The 15,689-nt window shown below is 47.8% G+C and overlaps 1 protein-coding gene across 2 annotated transcripts in view; it reads left to right on the forward strand.

Annotated features, from left to right (window-relative positions):
* Nucleotides 1–4,376: 4,376 nt before the first annotated feature.
* Nucleotides 4,377–15,689, forward strand: part of PLEKHO2 (pleckstrin homology domain containing O2) — a 107,070-nt gene continuing 95,757 nt past the window's right edge. Inside the window, exon 1 of one of the 2 annotated variants that reach the window (XM_069222810.1) lies at nucleotides 4,377–5,370. In XM_069222810.1, coding sequence (XP_069078911.1) covers nucleotides 5,362–5,370 — 9 coding nt within the window. In that variant the 5' untranslated portion in view covers nucleotides 4,377–5,361. Of the gene's footprint in view, nucleotides 5,371–7,500; nucleotides 7,614–15,689 lie in introns of those variants that run through there. The other variant, XM_069222811.1, reaches the window with a different exon arrangement.

The following is a 15,689-nucleotide window of genomic DNA, read 5'->3' on the forward strand; positions in this document are numbered from 1 at the left end:
TAAAGTTCTCCCGCCAGCATGACAGGAACACTTATTGGTAAAATGCAGTTCTGGGCTGGCCCTAGATAAATGACAGATCAGCATTTTGTAAGTGATTAGAAACAAACCTCTGCTTTCTGGATTTATTTCTCAAAAACATAAAAGAGACATCCTTGACAAGCAAAGGATTTTTCACTGCACATCAGACATTTCTGCATTGTGTTTCATGCTTGCATCAGTCATGGTTTGTATGGTTGTTAAGAGACTGATAAATATGGGTTTGTGTGGCCGGCCCTTCCAATGCAGAGAAGCCAGCAGGCGGAACCAGGTGAGTCTTTGCTTTCAGAATCCACGTACAGGGCGCGGAGGAAAGGCAAGTTTGATGGTCGGGGACATTAGCATATGGTGATGTCTTCTTGGCGCTAGACCCTAAATATTACCTTAGTAAGACGGTAAAAGGTGCCTTACATAAGCAGCCAGCATTTGTCAATAGAGGGAGAATACGCTTGTGCTAGACTCAAATCTTCTAAGCATATATTATTAATCTCATTTGCGTTAATTGAGTTAAGACTTTCTCCGTTGAGATCGCATTTCCGTTAATTAGGATGAGGTCAGTGAAGGAGCCTTTTAGTTTGTGATGCAAGGCGGAAAATGATTTCTCCGTGAAAGATGGCGCCATGTTCAAGAAAACGCGTTCTCCCGACTGAAAAATAAGTAAATGATTGATTGTTACTGAAAGCTATATTTTATGAATTGTACGTTTGTATAATTTTTTAAGCCTTTAAAATTGCAGCAGATAAATCTACTTACACATCTGAAAAGTGAGGCCCGGTGAAATGTTAAAATGTTATTATTTTGCCATGGTTTTGAAAACAAAAATACAGATAAGTAAAAGCCCATGCGTCTGAATAGCTTTTCATCTACATCACACTAAGGGGGTCATTCTGACCATGGCGGTAAAATCCGCCAGGGCCAACGACCGCGGGAGCACCGCCAACAGGCTGGCGTTGCTCCCTTGGGCATTCTGACCGTGGCGGTACAGCCGCGGTCAGAAACGGAAAACCGGCGGTGTACCGCCGGTTTTCCGCTGCCCTGGGGAATCCTCCATGGCGGCGCAGCTTGCTGCGCCGCCATGGGGATTCCGACCGCCATCCTGTACCTGGCGGTTTTGGCCGCCAGGCACAGGATGGCGGTATGGGGTGTCGTGAGGCCCCTGGGGACCCCTGCAGTGCCCATTCCAATGGCATGGGCACTGCAGGGGCCCCCGTAACAGGGCCCCACCAAGATTTTCAGTGTCTGCCATGCAGACACTGAAAATCGCGACGGGTGCAACTGCACCCGTCGCACCCCTTCCACTCCGCCGGCTCCATTCGGAGCCGGCATCCTCATGGAAGGGTGTTTCCCGCTGGGCTGGCGGGCGGCCTTCTGGCGGTCGCCCGCCAGCCCAGCGGGAAACCCAGAATACCCGCGGCGGTCCTTTGACCGCGCAGCGGTATTCTGGCGGTTCCAGCCAGGCCGGCGGCTTCCGCCGCCGGCCGGGGTCAGAATGACCCCCTAAATCATTATATCGACACAATTATTCACTGGCCCGTCTTTTTCAAATTGTAAATAAAAAAATCTATAATCAAGATCCCTAAAATGTTGTGACCGCACACCAGGGCCCCAAAAAGACTTAACTGGGCGCTCTTCACTTGGGTCTCTCACCCTAGGATCATTGTACCCTAGAGCACCTATCAACTGGCATTATCTTTTCCTTCTAGTGCCCTTCTCCCAATGAATTTCTCCAGCCATCAATGTCCCTTCCACTTCTGCTTCTCTTTGTGTTTCATGGTCCTCTGCCAGCCACAGTCCTCATCTGCTTTATCTCTTTGTGCACAAGAGTCCCTGACTCGTGTATCTTTCTTTCCACCAGTGCCCTTTCCCCTGTATCTTTTTAGCCACTTCTGTCTCCATCTGTCTCTTGGGCTGCAAGTGTCCCAAACTCATGCATCTGTCTACATGTGCCCATAACCATGTAATCTCCAAGCACCACTGTCCCTGTCCCTTGCATCCCGCCTTTTCCACCACTGCCCCTTATATCTCTCCATATCTACCACTGCTTCTGTCCCTTATATATGCCCATGTCCACCAATGGACATGGACACCACTTGACACTGCATCCTATATCTCTCCATGTTCACCGGTCGGTGTCTCTGTCCACACAAGTGTTTTTGCCTCCTGAGGTCCCTCCCCATGGATTTCTCTATCCATCACTGTCCCTGCCTCCATTCAACTCTGTCCACCACTGCCCCTGACTCTAACATGTGCCAATGTCCTCCGGTACTCAAACCCTGTACACGTACCTTTGTCTACTGGAGTTCCCCCATGGATTTATGTATCCACCACTGTCCCTTCCTCCATATAGCTCTTCACCACTATCCCTATAGCTTTCGACGTGTCACAACCCTCGTTCACAGGGCCAGGGGCTAGCAGGAATTACTAGTGCCCAACTGTGGTTGAGGCTTTTTACTCCTCGTATCCCGATTCCTGACCTACTTTGCGATGTGAGCACCCCGTGAGTATGCCTTCGGCAATTGACTCTCAATGATAGTGTGGGTCGAGCAATCCAAGGATTATTGTGGAGGAGGAGGCCCCTGCACACACATGCTCAATCTCCAATATGCTGTACCTCTTCCTGGACACACATACACTCTAGCATGCTCATGCAACCTTTTTTCCTATATGTTGCACCTTCATGCAGGCACACATATGTCCTAGCACACGTTGGGATAGAAAAGTCCTCTGTATAGTGATGGGCATGTGCCCCGGTCCTGAGTGCCCAACTCTACTGTTGCCTGGATCCCTAATGCTGATTTTTGTTGTCATAGGCAAACATGGGTCATGCGTGTGAGCTATGACAAAGACCTGTCTCACAGATTGCAGTCTTGTTCGACCTGGAGGCACCCAAAGCGCTACCATCATAGTGATGAAAGGTTACTGCCTTCACCAGAAGTTAAGCAGCATGAGTGAGGTGGTAGCAGCATACAGTGTAGTGATCAGTAGGAGTTACAACACAATAAGTAATCGAAATAGCAAATAGCATTCTCTCACCTATTTGGTTGTATTATGGGACCCTTACTATAGATTTCTTTTGCATCAAGGACTAGACAGGCCATCTGCCCTGTAGTCACACACTTGTTAAGGTTAGGGAGCCACAGCCAACATACCGATCCCACATCTGGATGTGGGAGCCATCGGTTGGTTTTGGCTCCATAGCCTTGACAAGTGTGTGTCTAGTCCTTGATGCAAAAAAGAACCCATAGCAAGGTTCCCATAATATAGCCAAACAGGTCAGACAATGGCATTTGTGATTTGTATTCCTTAATGTGTTGTATGGAAGGAGTGGACTTTAGACAGGGACACCATCATCATAATAGCCCTGAAGAAGACTGTTGACCCGCATGGACATGAGAAATGGCTGAAACGTGTAGGCAAGATATAAGTGGATAAATGGCTCATTAGAATCTTTCAACGGCCCATGTGACTACCCTTTTTAACCATATCTGGGGGACTCCCCCTAACATAGGGAACTTCCCACTGGAGTATACCCTAACATATTTTTTATTTATTTGGATCCTTGCATATTATCCAGTTATTTTTATCTGAGCTTCTGGATATCGGTTGAGTTCGCCAGGGTGGTACCTACCTACCTTGGTGTGGATAGAGCGCCTATGATGAAGCATGCCACAGGAAGTGGGTGAGGTGCCCTATCCATATCTTTTGCATACCTGCAGTTGACCTTGGACCATATTAAGTGTCCGCTTTGATTACCCAAGCACAATCAGTGTGATTCAGGGACTTTTCCGACCCAGTGCTGTGCCCACCATTATCTCTGTCCACACAATTAGCTTTGGCTACTAGTGTCCCTCGTGTATTTCTATATCCATAATTGCCCCTGCCTCTATGTAGCGCTCTCTGCTACTGCCCTTGCCTATTATATGTCTCAGTGTCCGCCAGGGTCTCAGTTCCTACCCAAATACACTTGTCCAAAGGCCTCCTCCAGCCTGTCTCCATGTATGGCTGTCCCACATATCTCTCCATCCACTGGCGTCTTTGTCCCACTATACATCTCTGGCCACTACTGCCCCTGCTTTTTAAGTGCCTCGATGTCCTGTGGGGACCCAACTCCCTCACAAGTAGCTTTGTCTACCGGCGTCCCCCCAAGGACTTCTGTATCCTCCAACTAGCTCTCTCTGCCACAGTCCTGTCCTTAGCTCTCTCCACGTCCACCATTATCTCTGTCCACACAAGCATCGTTGTCTCCCGGCGTCTCCCTCTGGATTTCTCTATCCTGCACTGTCGATGCCTCCATGTAAGGCTGTCCCATATATCTCTCCATCCACCGGTGTCCCTCCCCCAGTGTACCTCTCTGGTCACCACAGCCTCTACCCTCGTTCATCTCTCTGTACACCATTGCCTGTCCCCTCGGGGACTTTCTGTCCACTAGTGTCACCACCCCCACGCCTCGTGGGTGGCCTGCCTTGCCCCTGCGCACCACTGTCCGCGCCTGGCGTAGGTCCCAGGCTACTCGGAGACTCTGCCGCAAGCAACCGGAAACCCAACTTTTTTTCTGTTTTGCAAAAGTTTACAGTCGCTGCAGCTGTGAGTAGAGCGAGGGGGCTCCGGTCAAGAGGAAGTGCGGCTCTGTGCAGAGAAAGGAGCGGGCTCGGTGAGACAGGGAAGGCAGGGTCCGGGCTCACAGAAGAGACTTGCGGCAGAGGCAGAGGCTCGCCAGAGACAGCAGCCGCTACAGCCGGCAGGGAGACGCCCGGCAGATGCTGGTGGCTCCTGTGAACGTCACTATTTACTCTGGTTCCGGCTCTGCAGCGGAATAGCGGATCCGAGGCCGCGTACAGCGGGAGCTGAAGCCTGAGATGGCTGAGCTCTGAAGCCCCGGACCGCTGAAATCTACAGCCCAGAGGCGATAAATCTGCACCCCTGTGGCAGACGGCGAAATCTGCTCGGACCATGGGATTTGTAACTGTGGACCGGCAGCAAGATCTTCAGCCCTAGAAGGGTGAGATCGGCAGTCTCGGTGGGTGAGACCTGCCGCTTTGGATCTTAAGTCCCGTAGAGGTGAGACGGGTGAGTGAGACCTGGCGCCCAAGGCTGGTGAGGTCTAACTGCAGCCCCTACGGCGAGATATCTGCAGCGCTTAATGCGGTACAACTGCAGCGCTGGGTGGGTTACATCGGCAACCACGGATTAGTGATACCCGCATCTTTGTACGACTGACACTTGCGCCCTGGAGGGATGAATTCTGGAGCGCTGCACCAGTGAGATCAGTAACCCCGGGCCAGTGAGATCTGTGAGCCTGGACGAGTGAGAGCTGGTCGCAGGATCATGGAGGATGTGAGTACTGGGACTGGTGTTTCTGTTTCCTGCTCTGCCCTTGAACACTTTCGAGAGTTGGGTTGAGGCAGGGAGATATTTTATGGCAGCAGAGAACGTCTAGCAGAGGGGTCTTGCAGTGTAGTGGCCCTGCCTCCCTCCCACTTCACCACATCTGGGACACCCAGTTTGCCGGACTCCTCTTCCACTGATAGAGCTCCGGTGTACTGCCTTTGGCCTCCCCTCTAGGGCAGTGTGCATTCCCTGATTCCCCTACACTGCCTGCCAGGGGTAGCTCATTTCAGTGGCTTTTCTTCCACTGCAGGGAGGTCACCGCCGCACTGGTCCCGCTCTATCCATCCGCCACGAGGACAGCTCTGGTACCTTTCGATACTGCAGCAGATGCAGTAGGACTTGGGTTGTGAGGACCATTTAACCCCAATGATACTTAGATTTTATTAACCAGCCAGATGCAGTGGGACCCGTTTCCCTTGCTTGAATTAGTGCCCATGATAGCACCCTTCCTAAGCCACTGTCTGTCATGTTGGCCTAACACCCCCCCCAACCTACAGCGTGACCTCTCATGTACAGGACCTCCTCTCCACCCTAGGAGCGAACTCCAGGGTTCCCCACCCAGCTCCTCCACCCCTGGGGCATCTCAGATTTACATCCCTGCACCCTCACTCTCAGGTAAATTCCATCTCAAGGTTCTGCTCCAAGTTCAGAACAAAGGGCAGTGTTATAGTCATACTGCGGAGCAGCTCAGTGTACTAGCCCTCCTCCACCGTGGTGGCATGTCCAGCTCAAGTGTAGAGGCCCATGGATCAGTGTACGGACACTACTCACCCTACTGGCCCTCCTCACTCTCAAGCTTAGCGGTACCCCCAGGGTACTGACGCTATTCACCCTCACATCAAAGGTCCCCTCAGGTTACTGACCCTACTCACCCTCCACCTCAACAACCTTACAACTCAACCTCAGAAGCGCCTCCAGGGTACTGACACTACTCTCCCACCACATCAGAGCCCCCCACCCCGAGGACTGGCTTTGTTCATCCTCCATCTAGAGCTCTGACCGTCCTCAATCTCAACCCCAGAAATACCCCCGGGAATTGGCCCTCCTCACCCGCCAGATCAGGCACACATAGTGGCCCTCCACTACCAGGGCAACACATTGGTTCTGCTCACCCTCAACCTCTAGGTACCCCCTGTATACTGTCACCGCCACCCCCATCTTCAGTCACAACTTCAGTGCACTGGCAGTGGTTGTACTTGACCTCCAGTGTACTGACATGGTCAACGCTCAATGCCACTTCCAGTGCATTAATCCTAATCCTACGAGACCTCAGGGGCACCTCCAGAGGTGTAGCTTCAGCAGAGGTGTTTGGGGAGTGACACTCTATCCCAAGATAAATGCATTTTTGGCTTTGTAGTTGGGTGTGGCGGCTCAGAGTCGGGTCTGCTGTGTCTGTGTACACGTTTCTGCCAAGAATATGAGGCTAAGCAGTGACCTTTGATGTAAAACAGGGGAGTGAGCAAGACAGAGATATACATCTGGTGACTGAATTTCAAAATGTGAAACCATATAACCTGCTTGTCCACAGTGTGATGCTAAGTAAACATTTTATTACACAGAGTTCCATTTTTCTTTATTATCACACACATTTAAATACCTGCTTTCAGGGAATGCACTGTACAAGCACCTCTTATGTGTGGTTTAATAGACTATAATGTTGCTCCATCTATAATAAGAATCCAGGTCACGTAAAGGGTTTGCATGACTATTGCTTTGCCTATTAGTTCACTAATGCCTTTGTCAGTTGAGTGCGAGTTATTAATGTTTTAAGGTAACGTTTAAAAACTATCACTTTTAATAAATGGCTGTTTACAGAGTGATATAATCTGACTAATGTGAAACACTTCTGCTTGTTAAAGAAGTACACTTTTTTGAACGTTGAAGAGACTGTCATATTTTTACATTGGTGCACGATACACATGATCAAGTTTTATCTGGCTTGGCTCATGTTTGGGCTCTTAGACTCTCGCTTAGCTCTGGCTGAGTTCGCCCTATTAACTTGCTGGTGTGCCCATCCATGTATGTAATTTGTGATTAGTGCACGGGGCCGTCAGTTACTTGATAAAATGATATCTACAAGGCGAGGATGGAAACATGGAGCCCTGCCCCCGTACTCTGATTTGACCACTCTTCCATCGAGGCTTCTCATAGCAGGGAAGACGAGTGCATGCAGTGAAAATATGTCTAAAGTAAGTGCTCCGAGGCAGGGGCTCCAGGCCATGGTGTATGTGACTGTAGTTATGAATTTCAAGGGATAACTGCCAGTCCCAGGATCAATGGGCAGGAGAGTAGCTTCAGGGAGGTGTTTGGGGTATGCACTCCCCAAATGCACTTTTGGCCTGGTAGTTGGTACTGGGGTCCCTGAGTCGGATCTGACATATCTGTGTTTGTTTTTCTTGTCATTCTCCTTTCACTAAGAACATTTAACTTGTTCATTTTTTTTTATAGTGACTAGTTTGCCAAAAAATAGTAAATCTCCATCTGAATGGGTGCACATTTATTACTTTTTGCAATTCACAAACTTGGCAGTAGTAGGTTTGGAAAGCTGCAGCAGCCTCAGGTTTCCAGCTATACTACCAGTGGCTGCTGCATTGGATCAGCGATGGTCACAGTATTGTGCGCAGTACTGCCGGCTGGACACTAAGGGCAGGGCTTTAACCCCTTCGCTGCCAGGCCTTTTCCCCTCCTAAGCCGATCCTTTTTTTGGCTATATGGGGCAGTTCGCGCTTAGGCCTTAACTATTTGTCCACATAAGCTACCCATGCCAAATTTGCGTCCTTTTTTCCCAGCATCCTAGGGATTCTAGCGGTATCCAGAGTTTGTGGGTTCCCCTGGCCCCCCCACCCCCTCCTGCTAGTCTACACTTTTCTTCCTGCACCCTTTTTTCTTTCTTAATTTAATCACTTTTCTTCCCCATTTTTTTAGCTGCCGCTCAGAGTTTTCACTACTCTGGAGTGCCTTGAGCCGCGCCCCCGGGGAGACTACAATTCCTGTCTTCCCCTGGAGCACGGCACGTCACACCAGCGCGCCGGCCATGTCTCCTCACACGAGGGACGGGTCACGGGAGCGCTGGAGGTACAACCCTCGGGGAGCGGAGTGGCGCGCCGAGGGGCACGTGACGCGTCACCTATGCGCGCCCGACCGTGTCTCCTCCTGTGAGACTCGAGTCGGGTTAGAGCCCATACTTCCGGAAACACCGCATACGTTCCCTTAACGCCAGATGCTTCAGGCGCTGCATCTACGACATTCCCCACTAATTACCACTCCCTTAAATAGTGGACGCCCCCACATCCCGGCACCAGAGCGGCTGGGCGCCGACATGTAGGTACACCCACCGGTATTTCCCTCTGGAGTGGTACGTTTTTTAAGCTTTTTCATGGGTATTGTCTGCAATTTGCACCTGTTGCGCTACATATTCTTGGTTGGAGGTTCCTTCCCCCACCTCGCAGCCCAGTAGGATACTCCTCTTGAGCTTCGCCTCTTAACCCTTTGCTCAGCTGGGCATTACCTCCTAAACTTACTGTTTATTTATTGATTTTCATCACCACTGCCTGGTCTTTGTCATTGTTTTAATCCCTGCCTTAGAGTGTGACTACAAGGGATACCTCCCCTGGCATTTCTCAGACCAGAGGCTAGTCGCCTTTTACCCTGGGGTAAGTTACCACTGCATGTGAGTGTGTGTGTGTGTGTCTTTTTTGCACTTTACCTACCACTGTGAGTGCTGTGTTTTGTGCTGTGGTTTGCCACACGAGTTCACCAATTTCTGATTCTAGTTTATTCATTTATCCTGTAGACCTACCATAGTATGAACCACCTGTTCAGGTAGGCCTTTTACCCTTCTCCTTACACCTAGTGAGCATGCCTAACAGCGGCCCTATCTAGGGGATCCTAGACCCTGACGAATGCCCCTGACCTTCCATCACATAGAGAGGGCAGAAACATGTTGGTCCCTGTTTTTTAGACTCTACGAGACATTAATACTCAACTGAGTCCCCATTCCATTTTAACCCTACCTGCGTACACCTGTATTAAAAATACCCAAACAGGACTGGTAATACGTACGGTATTTTTATCCCTAACCTCATCTGGATCCCTGTTATTTATCCAGTAAGAATTATTTCAGCACTCCCTCGACTGTTCCTTTAACAACGAGGTTGAGTCTGCCCAGGTAGTACTATCTTACCTGGGTGGGGCTAGATGGTCAAATGATGAAGCATGACACTATAATGTGTGTGAGACCACCTAGTCCGTAAACGGACCTCCCTCTTGTGAGACACAACCATCTTCATAGCTACTTTTTTACCCACACCTCCATCTAGAATTTATCCACACCTAACCGGTATCAGTAGTTGAGGACGCACTAATCCAGTTGCACCCTCCTCTCCGACCCCACACTTCCAGTGGTTTATGGATGTGTATTTTTTGCTTTGGGAGTACGTGTGGGGTGGCAGGACTCCTGCCACTCTCTTTCGTGTTTTGATGATTCCCCTGGAGGAGACCAAGAAATCAGCCAAAATACAGCAAAAATGTGTTTTTTTTTAAAAAAAGGGAAAAAAAGCACTGCAGAAGAAGGCTTGTTTTTTTTCTCTGAAAATGGCATCAACAAAGGGTTTGCAGTGCTAAAATCACTGTCTTCCCAGCTATCAGGAACAGGCAGACTTGAATCAGAAAACCAAATTTTCAACATAATTTTGGCATTTTACTGGGACATACCCCATTTAAACTATTTTTCGTGCTTTTAGCCTCCCTCGAGTCAGTGACAGAAATGGGTGTGAAATCAGTGCTGGTTCCCGGACAGCTAAACAGTTATGAGAAGTAAACACTATTCTGAATTCAGCAAGGGGTCATTTGTGTAGATCCTACAAGGTTTTCCTACAGAAAATAACAGCTAAAATAAAAACATATTGAAATTAAGGTGAAAAAAAACAGCCATTTTTTTCCCACGTTTTACTCTGTAACTTTACTCTGTAACTTTTTCCTTCAGTGTCCTATTTTCAAAAGCAATATACCGTTACGTCTGCTGAACTATTCTGGTTGTGGGGATATATAGGGCTTGTAGGTTTATCAAGACCCTTGGTACCCGGAGACAATAAAGGAGCTGCACATTGCAATGGGATTTCATTGTATGCTGGGTATACAGCAATTCATTTGGTGAAATATAATGAGTCAAAAATGGGTATCAAGGAAACCATTGTATTTCCTAAATGGGCACAAGATAAGGTGTTGAGAAACAGTGGTTATTTGCACATCTCTGAATTCCGGGGTCCCCATATTAGCATGTGAATTACAGGGCATTTCTCAAATAGACTTCTTTTTTACACAGTGTCTTACATTTGGAAGGAAAAAATGTAGAGAAAGACAAGGGGCAATAACACTTGTTGATCTATTCTGTGTTCCCCCAAGTCTCCCGGTAAAAATGGTACCTCACTTGTATGGGTAGGCCTAGTGCCCGCAACAGGAAATGCAACATGGACACATACCATTTTTACATTGAAATCTGACGTGTTTTTTGCAAAGTTCCTAGCTGTGAATTTTGGATTTTAGCTCAGCCGGCACCTAGGGAAACCTAGCAATCCTATACCTTTTTGTAAACTAGATACCTAAGGGAATTCATAATTGGGTGACTTATGAGGCTCTCACCAGGTTATGTTACCCAGAATCCTTTGCAAACCCCAAAATGTGGCAAAAACAAAACACTTTTTCCTCAAATTTCAGTGATGGAAAGTTCTGGAGTGTGAGAGGAGCCACAAATTTCCTCCCACCCAGCATTCCCCCAAGTCTCCCAATAAAAATGGTACCTCACTTGTGTGGTTAGGCCTAATGCCTGCACCAGGAAATGCCCCAAAACACAACATGGACACATTACATTTTCCCAAATCAAACAGACCTGTTTTTTGCAAAGTGCCTAGCGGTGGATTTTGGCCTCTAGCTCAGCTGGCACCTAGGGAAACCTACCAAACCTGTGCAATTTTGAAAACTAGACAACTAGGAGAATCCAAGATGGGGTAACTTGTGGGACTCTCACCAGGTGGGAATCTCCTTCCACCCAGCATTCCCCCAGGTCCTCCGATAAAAATGGTACCTCACTTGTGTGGCTAGGCCTAGTGCCCGCGACAGGCAATGCCCCAAAACATTACGTTGACACATCAAAATGATCAAATACAAAACTATTTTTTTTTGCGGGAGGGGCACCTGCGTTTTTAGTCCTAGGCTCAGCAGCCATCTAGGGATGCCTACAAAACCCAGACAGTTCTGAAAACGAAACACCTGAGGGAGTCCAGGGAGGCGTGACTTGCATGGATCCCCCAGTGGTTTCTTACCCAGAATCCTCAGCAAACCTCACATTTAGCTAAAACAATCACATGTTTCCCACATTTCTGTGTGATCTCACCACACCGGCACAATTTCCTACCGCCCAACGTTCCCCTCAGTCTCCAGATAAAAATTATACCTCACTTGTCGGTGGGCCAAGTGCCTGTGACAGGAAAGAGCCAAAACCAGGTTGAAAATGAGGAGGAACCAAAGCAGGTCCAAAAGGGCAGTTTGAAGAAAAAAATTGTTTTTAGGCTGACAAGTGGGGTACAATTTTTATCGGTATAGAAGGCGACAGTGCTGGGTGATACGAATTTTGGGGATTCCTGCAAATTCCGGAAGGTTCTCTCACAAATATTGTGGGAAAAATGTGTGACTTCAAGCAGAGTTGGAGGTTTGCAGAGCATTGTGGGTAAGAAAATGGTGCAGGGTGCAAGAAAATGGGGCAGGGTGCATGTGAACCACACCACCCAGGACTCACCCAGATGTGTCTAGGTCTCGTAGATTTTCCTACATGGCAGCGTCCCAAATTCCAAAAAGTGCAGCCCTCACCACTCCAAGTGGTATGATTTTGAGAGCTAGACAATCTCTCATAGCCCAAATGTAAAAGCAAAACCCAAAATAATTAAATGTCCTCCTGCTTGCCGTGGGATAAGATGTTTTAGTGTGCAGAGGGATAGATGAAAGACTGTTACCCCCTTCAGTTGGGCTGGGGGCATAACCATGCCCATACTGGCTCGTAGCCACCACCCACTATGTTTTTTTAATTCCCTGGCATCTAGTAGGCTTTCTGCCCCCCCAGGGAGTGGATCTAGGGTAATTGCTCCATCTTCCCACCAGTGGGTAGAACAAATTTGTCTCCATTTATTTGAGGTGGTGGTATGACCATACCCCTGCCCACTTTTTTTGAAAAAAATCTTCCCTGGTCTCTGTTGGGCTTTCTGCCCCTCTTGGGGGCAGATGGGCCTTAAAAAAATAGGCATATATGCCCCAAAGGGGGGCAGAAATGGCCTAAAATAAATTTGCCCCCCAGGGGAGTGAACCTTGTCTATGGTGTTGCTCCATTAATATAGGCCGATCTGCCCCTGGGGGGGGGGCAAAAATGGCCTTAGGAAAAATGCCCCCCTTGGGGAGCGACCCTTGCCAAATGGGTCACTCCACTTATGCCAATTAAAAAAAAAAATCCCTGGTGTCTGGTGGCTTCTGCCTCAGGTTCCACTTCACCCATTAAAATGGACCCTGTAGAATTCTATTTGTGTAGCACTTCGTACGCTATTAAGAGGTGGCGAAGGAGGTTATTGGATGGTAATGTGGGGGTAGCCAGTGCTTGGTTGGAAGGATTTCATGTTTGCTGTGTACCAGTGTGGTGTTAGACGTAGTAAAACAGTGGTTCTTTTATAGCACCTTGGGTCACAGCACTTTTAAGACAGGGCGCATTTTCATTATTATATCAGCCGGCTGATACAGTTTACCCTGCGGTCCCATGTTTACTTTATGGTGGCTACCGGAAACTTACCACCATCTCCAGTGCTGGGTATAGCAGCAAGGACATCCACTCTGTAAATCTTTTAGTGTCTAAAGAGAGAGGAAAGAGCGATCCACCTCAATGGATTACATTGCTGGCATCCCTTATCTGAGTTCTTGTAATTCTTAAAGGATTTGTAATTCTGTAGGTATTCCAATTTTGAATAGAGTGAGGGGTGAGAGTGGAACCTGTAGGGATTGACCTTCAAGTGGCCAGACGTGAGTTGAAGATCTCTTTGTGTATTGGGTGTCTGACTTATTATTTGGGAGTGGCATCGTTTTAGGTGGGTTGATGATGGTTGCCTGATAGTATAATTTCATCCTATGGGATATAGGTAGCCAGTTGCATGTTGTGGTCGTTCTGCAGATCCAAACCTGAGCTAGAGAGCAAAGCTTCAGTCTAGGCTAAAAAATGTTCAGTAGGGCCACCGAGATAGTGTAAATGTTGTTCAGTTTGATTACAGGCCGGGTGCGACGTAGTTAGTTCTGGTGGTTCTGTGACATCAAGGGCAGGCTTGGGAAACATTTTCACTTCTGACCTCGAATGTTACTCATCTTTTGATGCCAGTGTGCCTGGTCAGTTCTGCGTCTTTGTCTTGAGAAAGGATATTGTGTTTTACTTCCTTCCTGAATTACAGATGGTCTTGCATATTGCATATGGGGTGACAAGGCGTTGAAGAGTTTTGACGCTCTTACTGAAAATACTGTGCTATGAATGTTCTGGGAGTATCGTTAGAATTTTGCTAGTAGGAATCTCAGGCTTTTCCCTTGGGTGGCTCCACGGATGATGCAGAGTGCCTTAAATGCAAAATGTCTGGCTATCAGCAACCACTGAAGTGCCTGGTGCACCGATGTCATGCATTCTCATAGATGGAGGTGTAGTAGCAGTCCTGCTCCAGTGTTTTAGATTCTTGATCATCTTAGTAGTAAGAAGACTTCATGGTACAAGCTGTGGTGAGAATGAACTGTAGTTTCTGATGGTACTCCAGGGAAGGGAATGTGTGTTTTGTTGTATTAACCACTCGCAGTCACAAAGATGCAATATTGAAAGTTTATGTACACAACAACCTGGGCATGGTCCACCCCGGCTAGCCAGCTTTCTAAATTACCAGAATTGCACCATTACTCCTGAGAGGTATCTGGAAAATAAAAGCACCATTCCAAGGTGCCTTTATAGCCCATTGGAATGGTGGAACAAACAACGAAAACAGTAATAATAAGTATAAACTCACCCTTTATAATACAATATTGGAATCGTCTAACGATGGTATTGACCATGCTGGAAATAGGATGTGTTACAGTAAACGACAAGCAGACCACCAACTGTACAAAGGTAAACACTTTAAAAAAGTTCCATAAAGTTTATAAGAATCACAAGGAAACTGAGGCAGGGTCACCCAGGAAGCTAATCTTCCATCCACGCAGGAGGCCTTCTGAATCTTCCACTTCACTCTCTCCACATTCATCCTGACTACTTACACTATTCCCTCTTCCAACTCTCTCAAACGCTGTCATATCGTTCCTACCCCGCTGACACTTGCTCGCTACATCTCTTCATCACTTATCATCATGAAGCCATTACAGGGTCTCTTGCCTTAGAGGCATAACATGCCTCAGTGTTCACATTGGGTCTGGTTACAAGCCAGGCAGGGAAGATTTCACATGTGCTGTTCCGCTCCACCCGGTCACAGTTGCCCCGGTGTTCCTGCACCCACATTTATTGGTTGTGGCAACACTGAACCTGAATGTAGTGGCAGAAATCATCAGCCAGTAAAATCGCTTAAGCTTTCGGCTGCAATAGCAGCCAAGCCTCTGTCCCCGTCCCCTCCGTAACGCCTTCTACAGCAAGAGGGGAGCATACAGTGCTCCCGGCTGCCAGGGCAATTTTCCCCCTTAAACCTTCTCCCCTCCACACATACCCTCCATGCTCTTACATCTACTACCTGCTCTTTCATAAAGATGTCACTTGTTCACTACCGGTGGCCCAAACTGGAACAATTCAATTTTACAGGCTACATGTCGCCTGCCATTGGCCACATCATGTACACCAGTGTTTACCACTTCTTTACCCTCTCACTGTATTCCGTGGATTTTCCCCTTTGTAACCTTTCTCTCTTGCTATTGACTTCGATCAGATTTGTGTCTTTACCTCATTTATTTCTAAACTTCCAGCCACCATAGAATTAACTTTATAACTTTATCACAGCCAGTTATAAAGATTAGAAGTCACCGTTTCCGCAGGTTTCTGTACCTACAAATATCTCACTCAATGCACTTAGTTTGTTTGAATTTTTTTACAATCTTTATTGGGCCCATTTGGAGAGACGTTCACCAAAAATTAACACCATACCTCCTATTACACAAATAGTCCACTTTATCACACTGTTTACTGTTTATGCATTTCACGTGTTAATTTGCCTGAGAATACC

The sequence above is a fragment of the Pleurodeles waltl genome, chromosome 3_1, assembly GCF_031143425.1.
Source record: "Pleurodeles waltl isolate 20211129_DDA chromosome 3_1, aPleWal1.hap1.20221129, whole genome shotgun sequence".
In the NCBI taxonomy this organism is placed as follows: Eukaryota; Metazoa; Chordata; class Amphibia; order Caudata; family Salamandridae; genus Pleurodeles; species Pleurodeles waltl.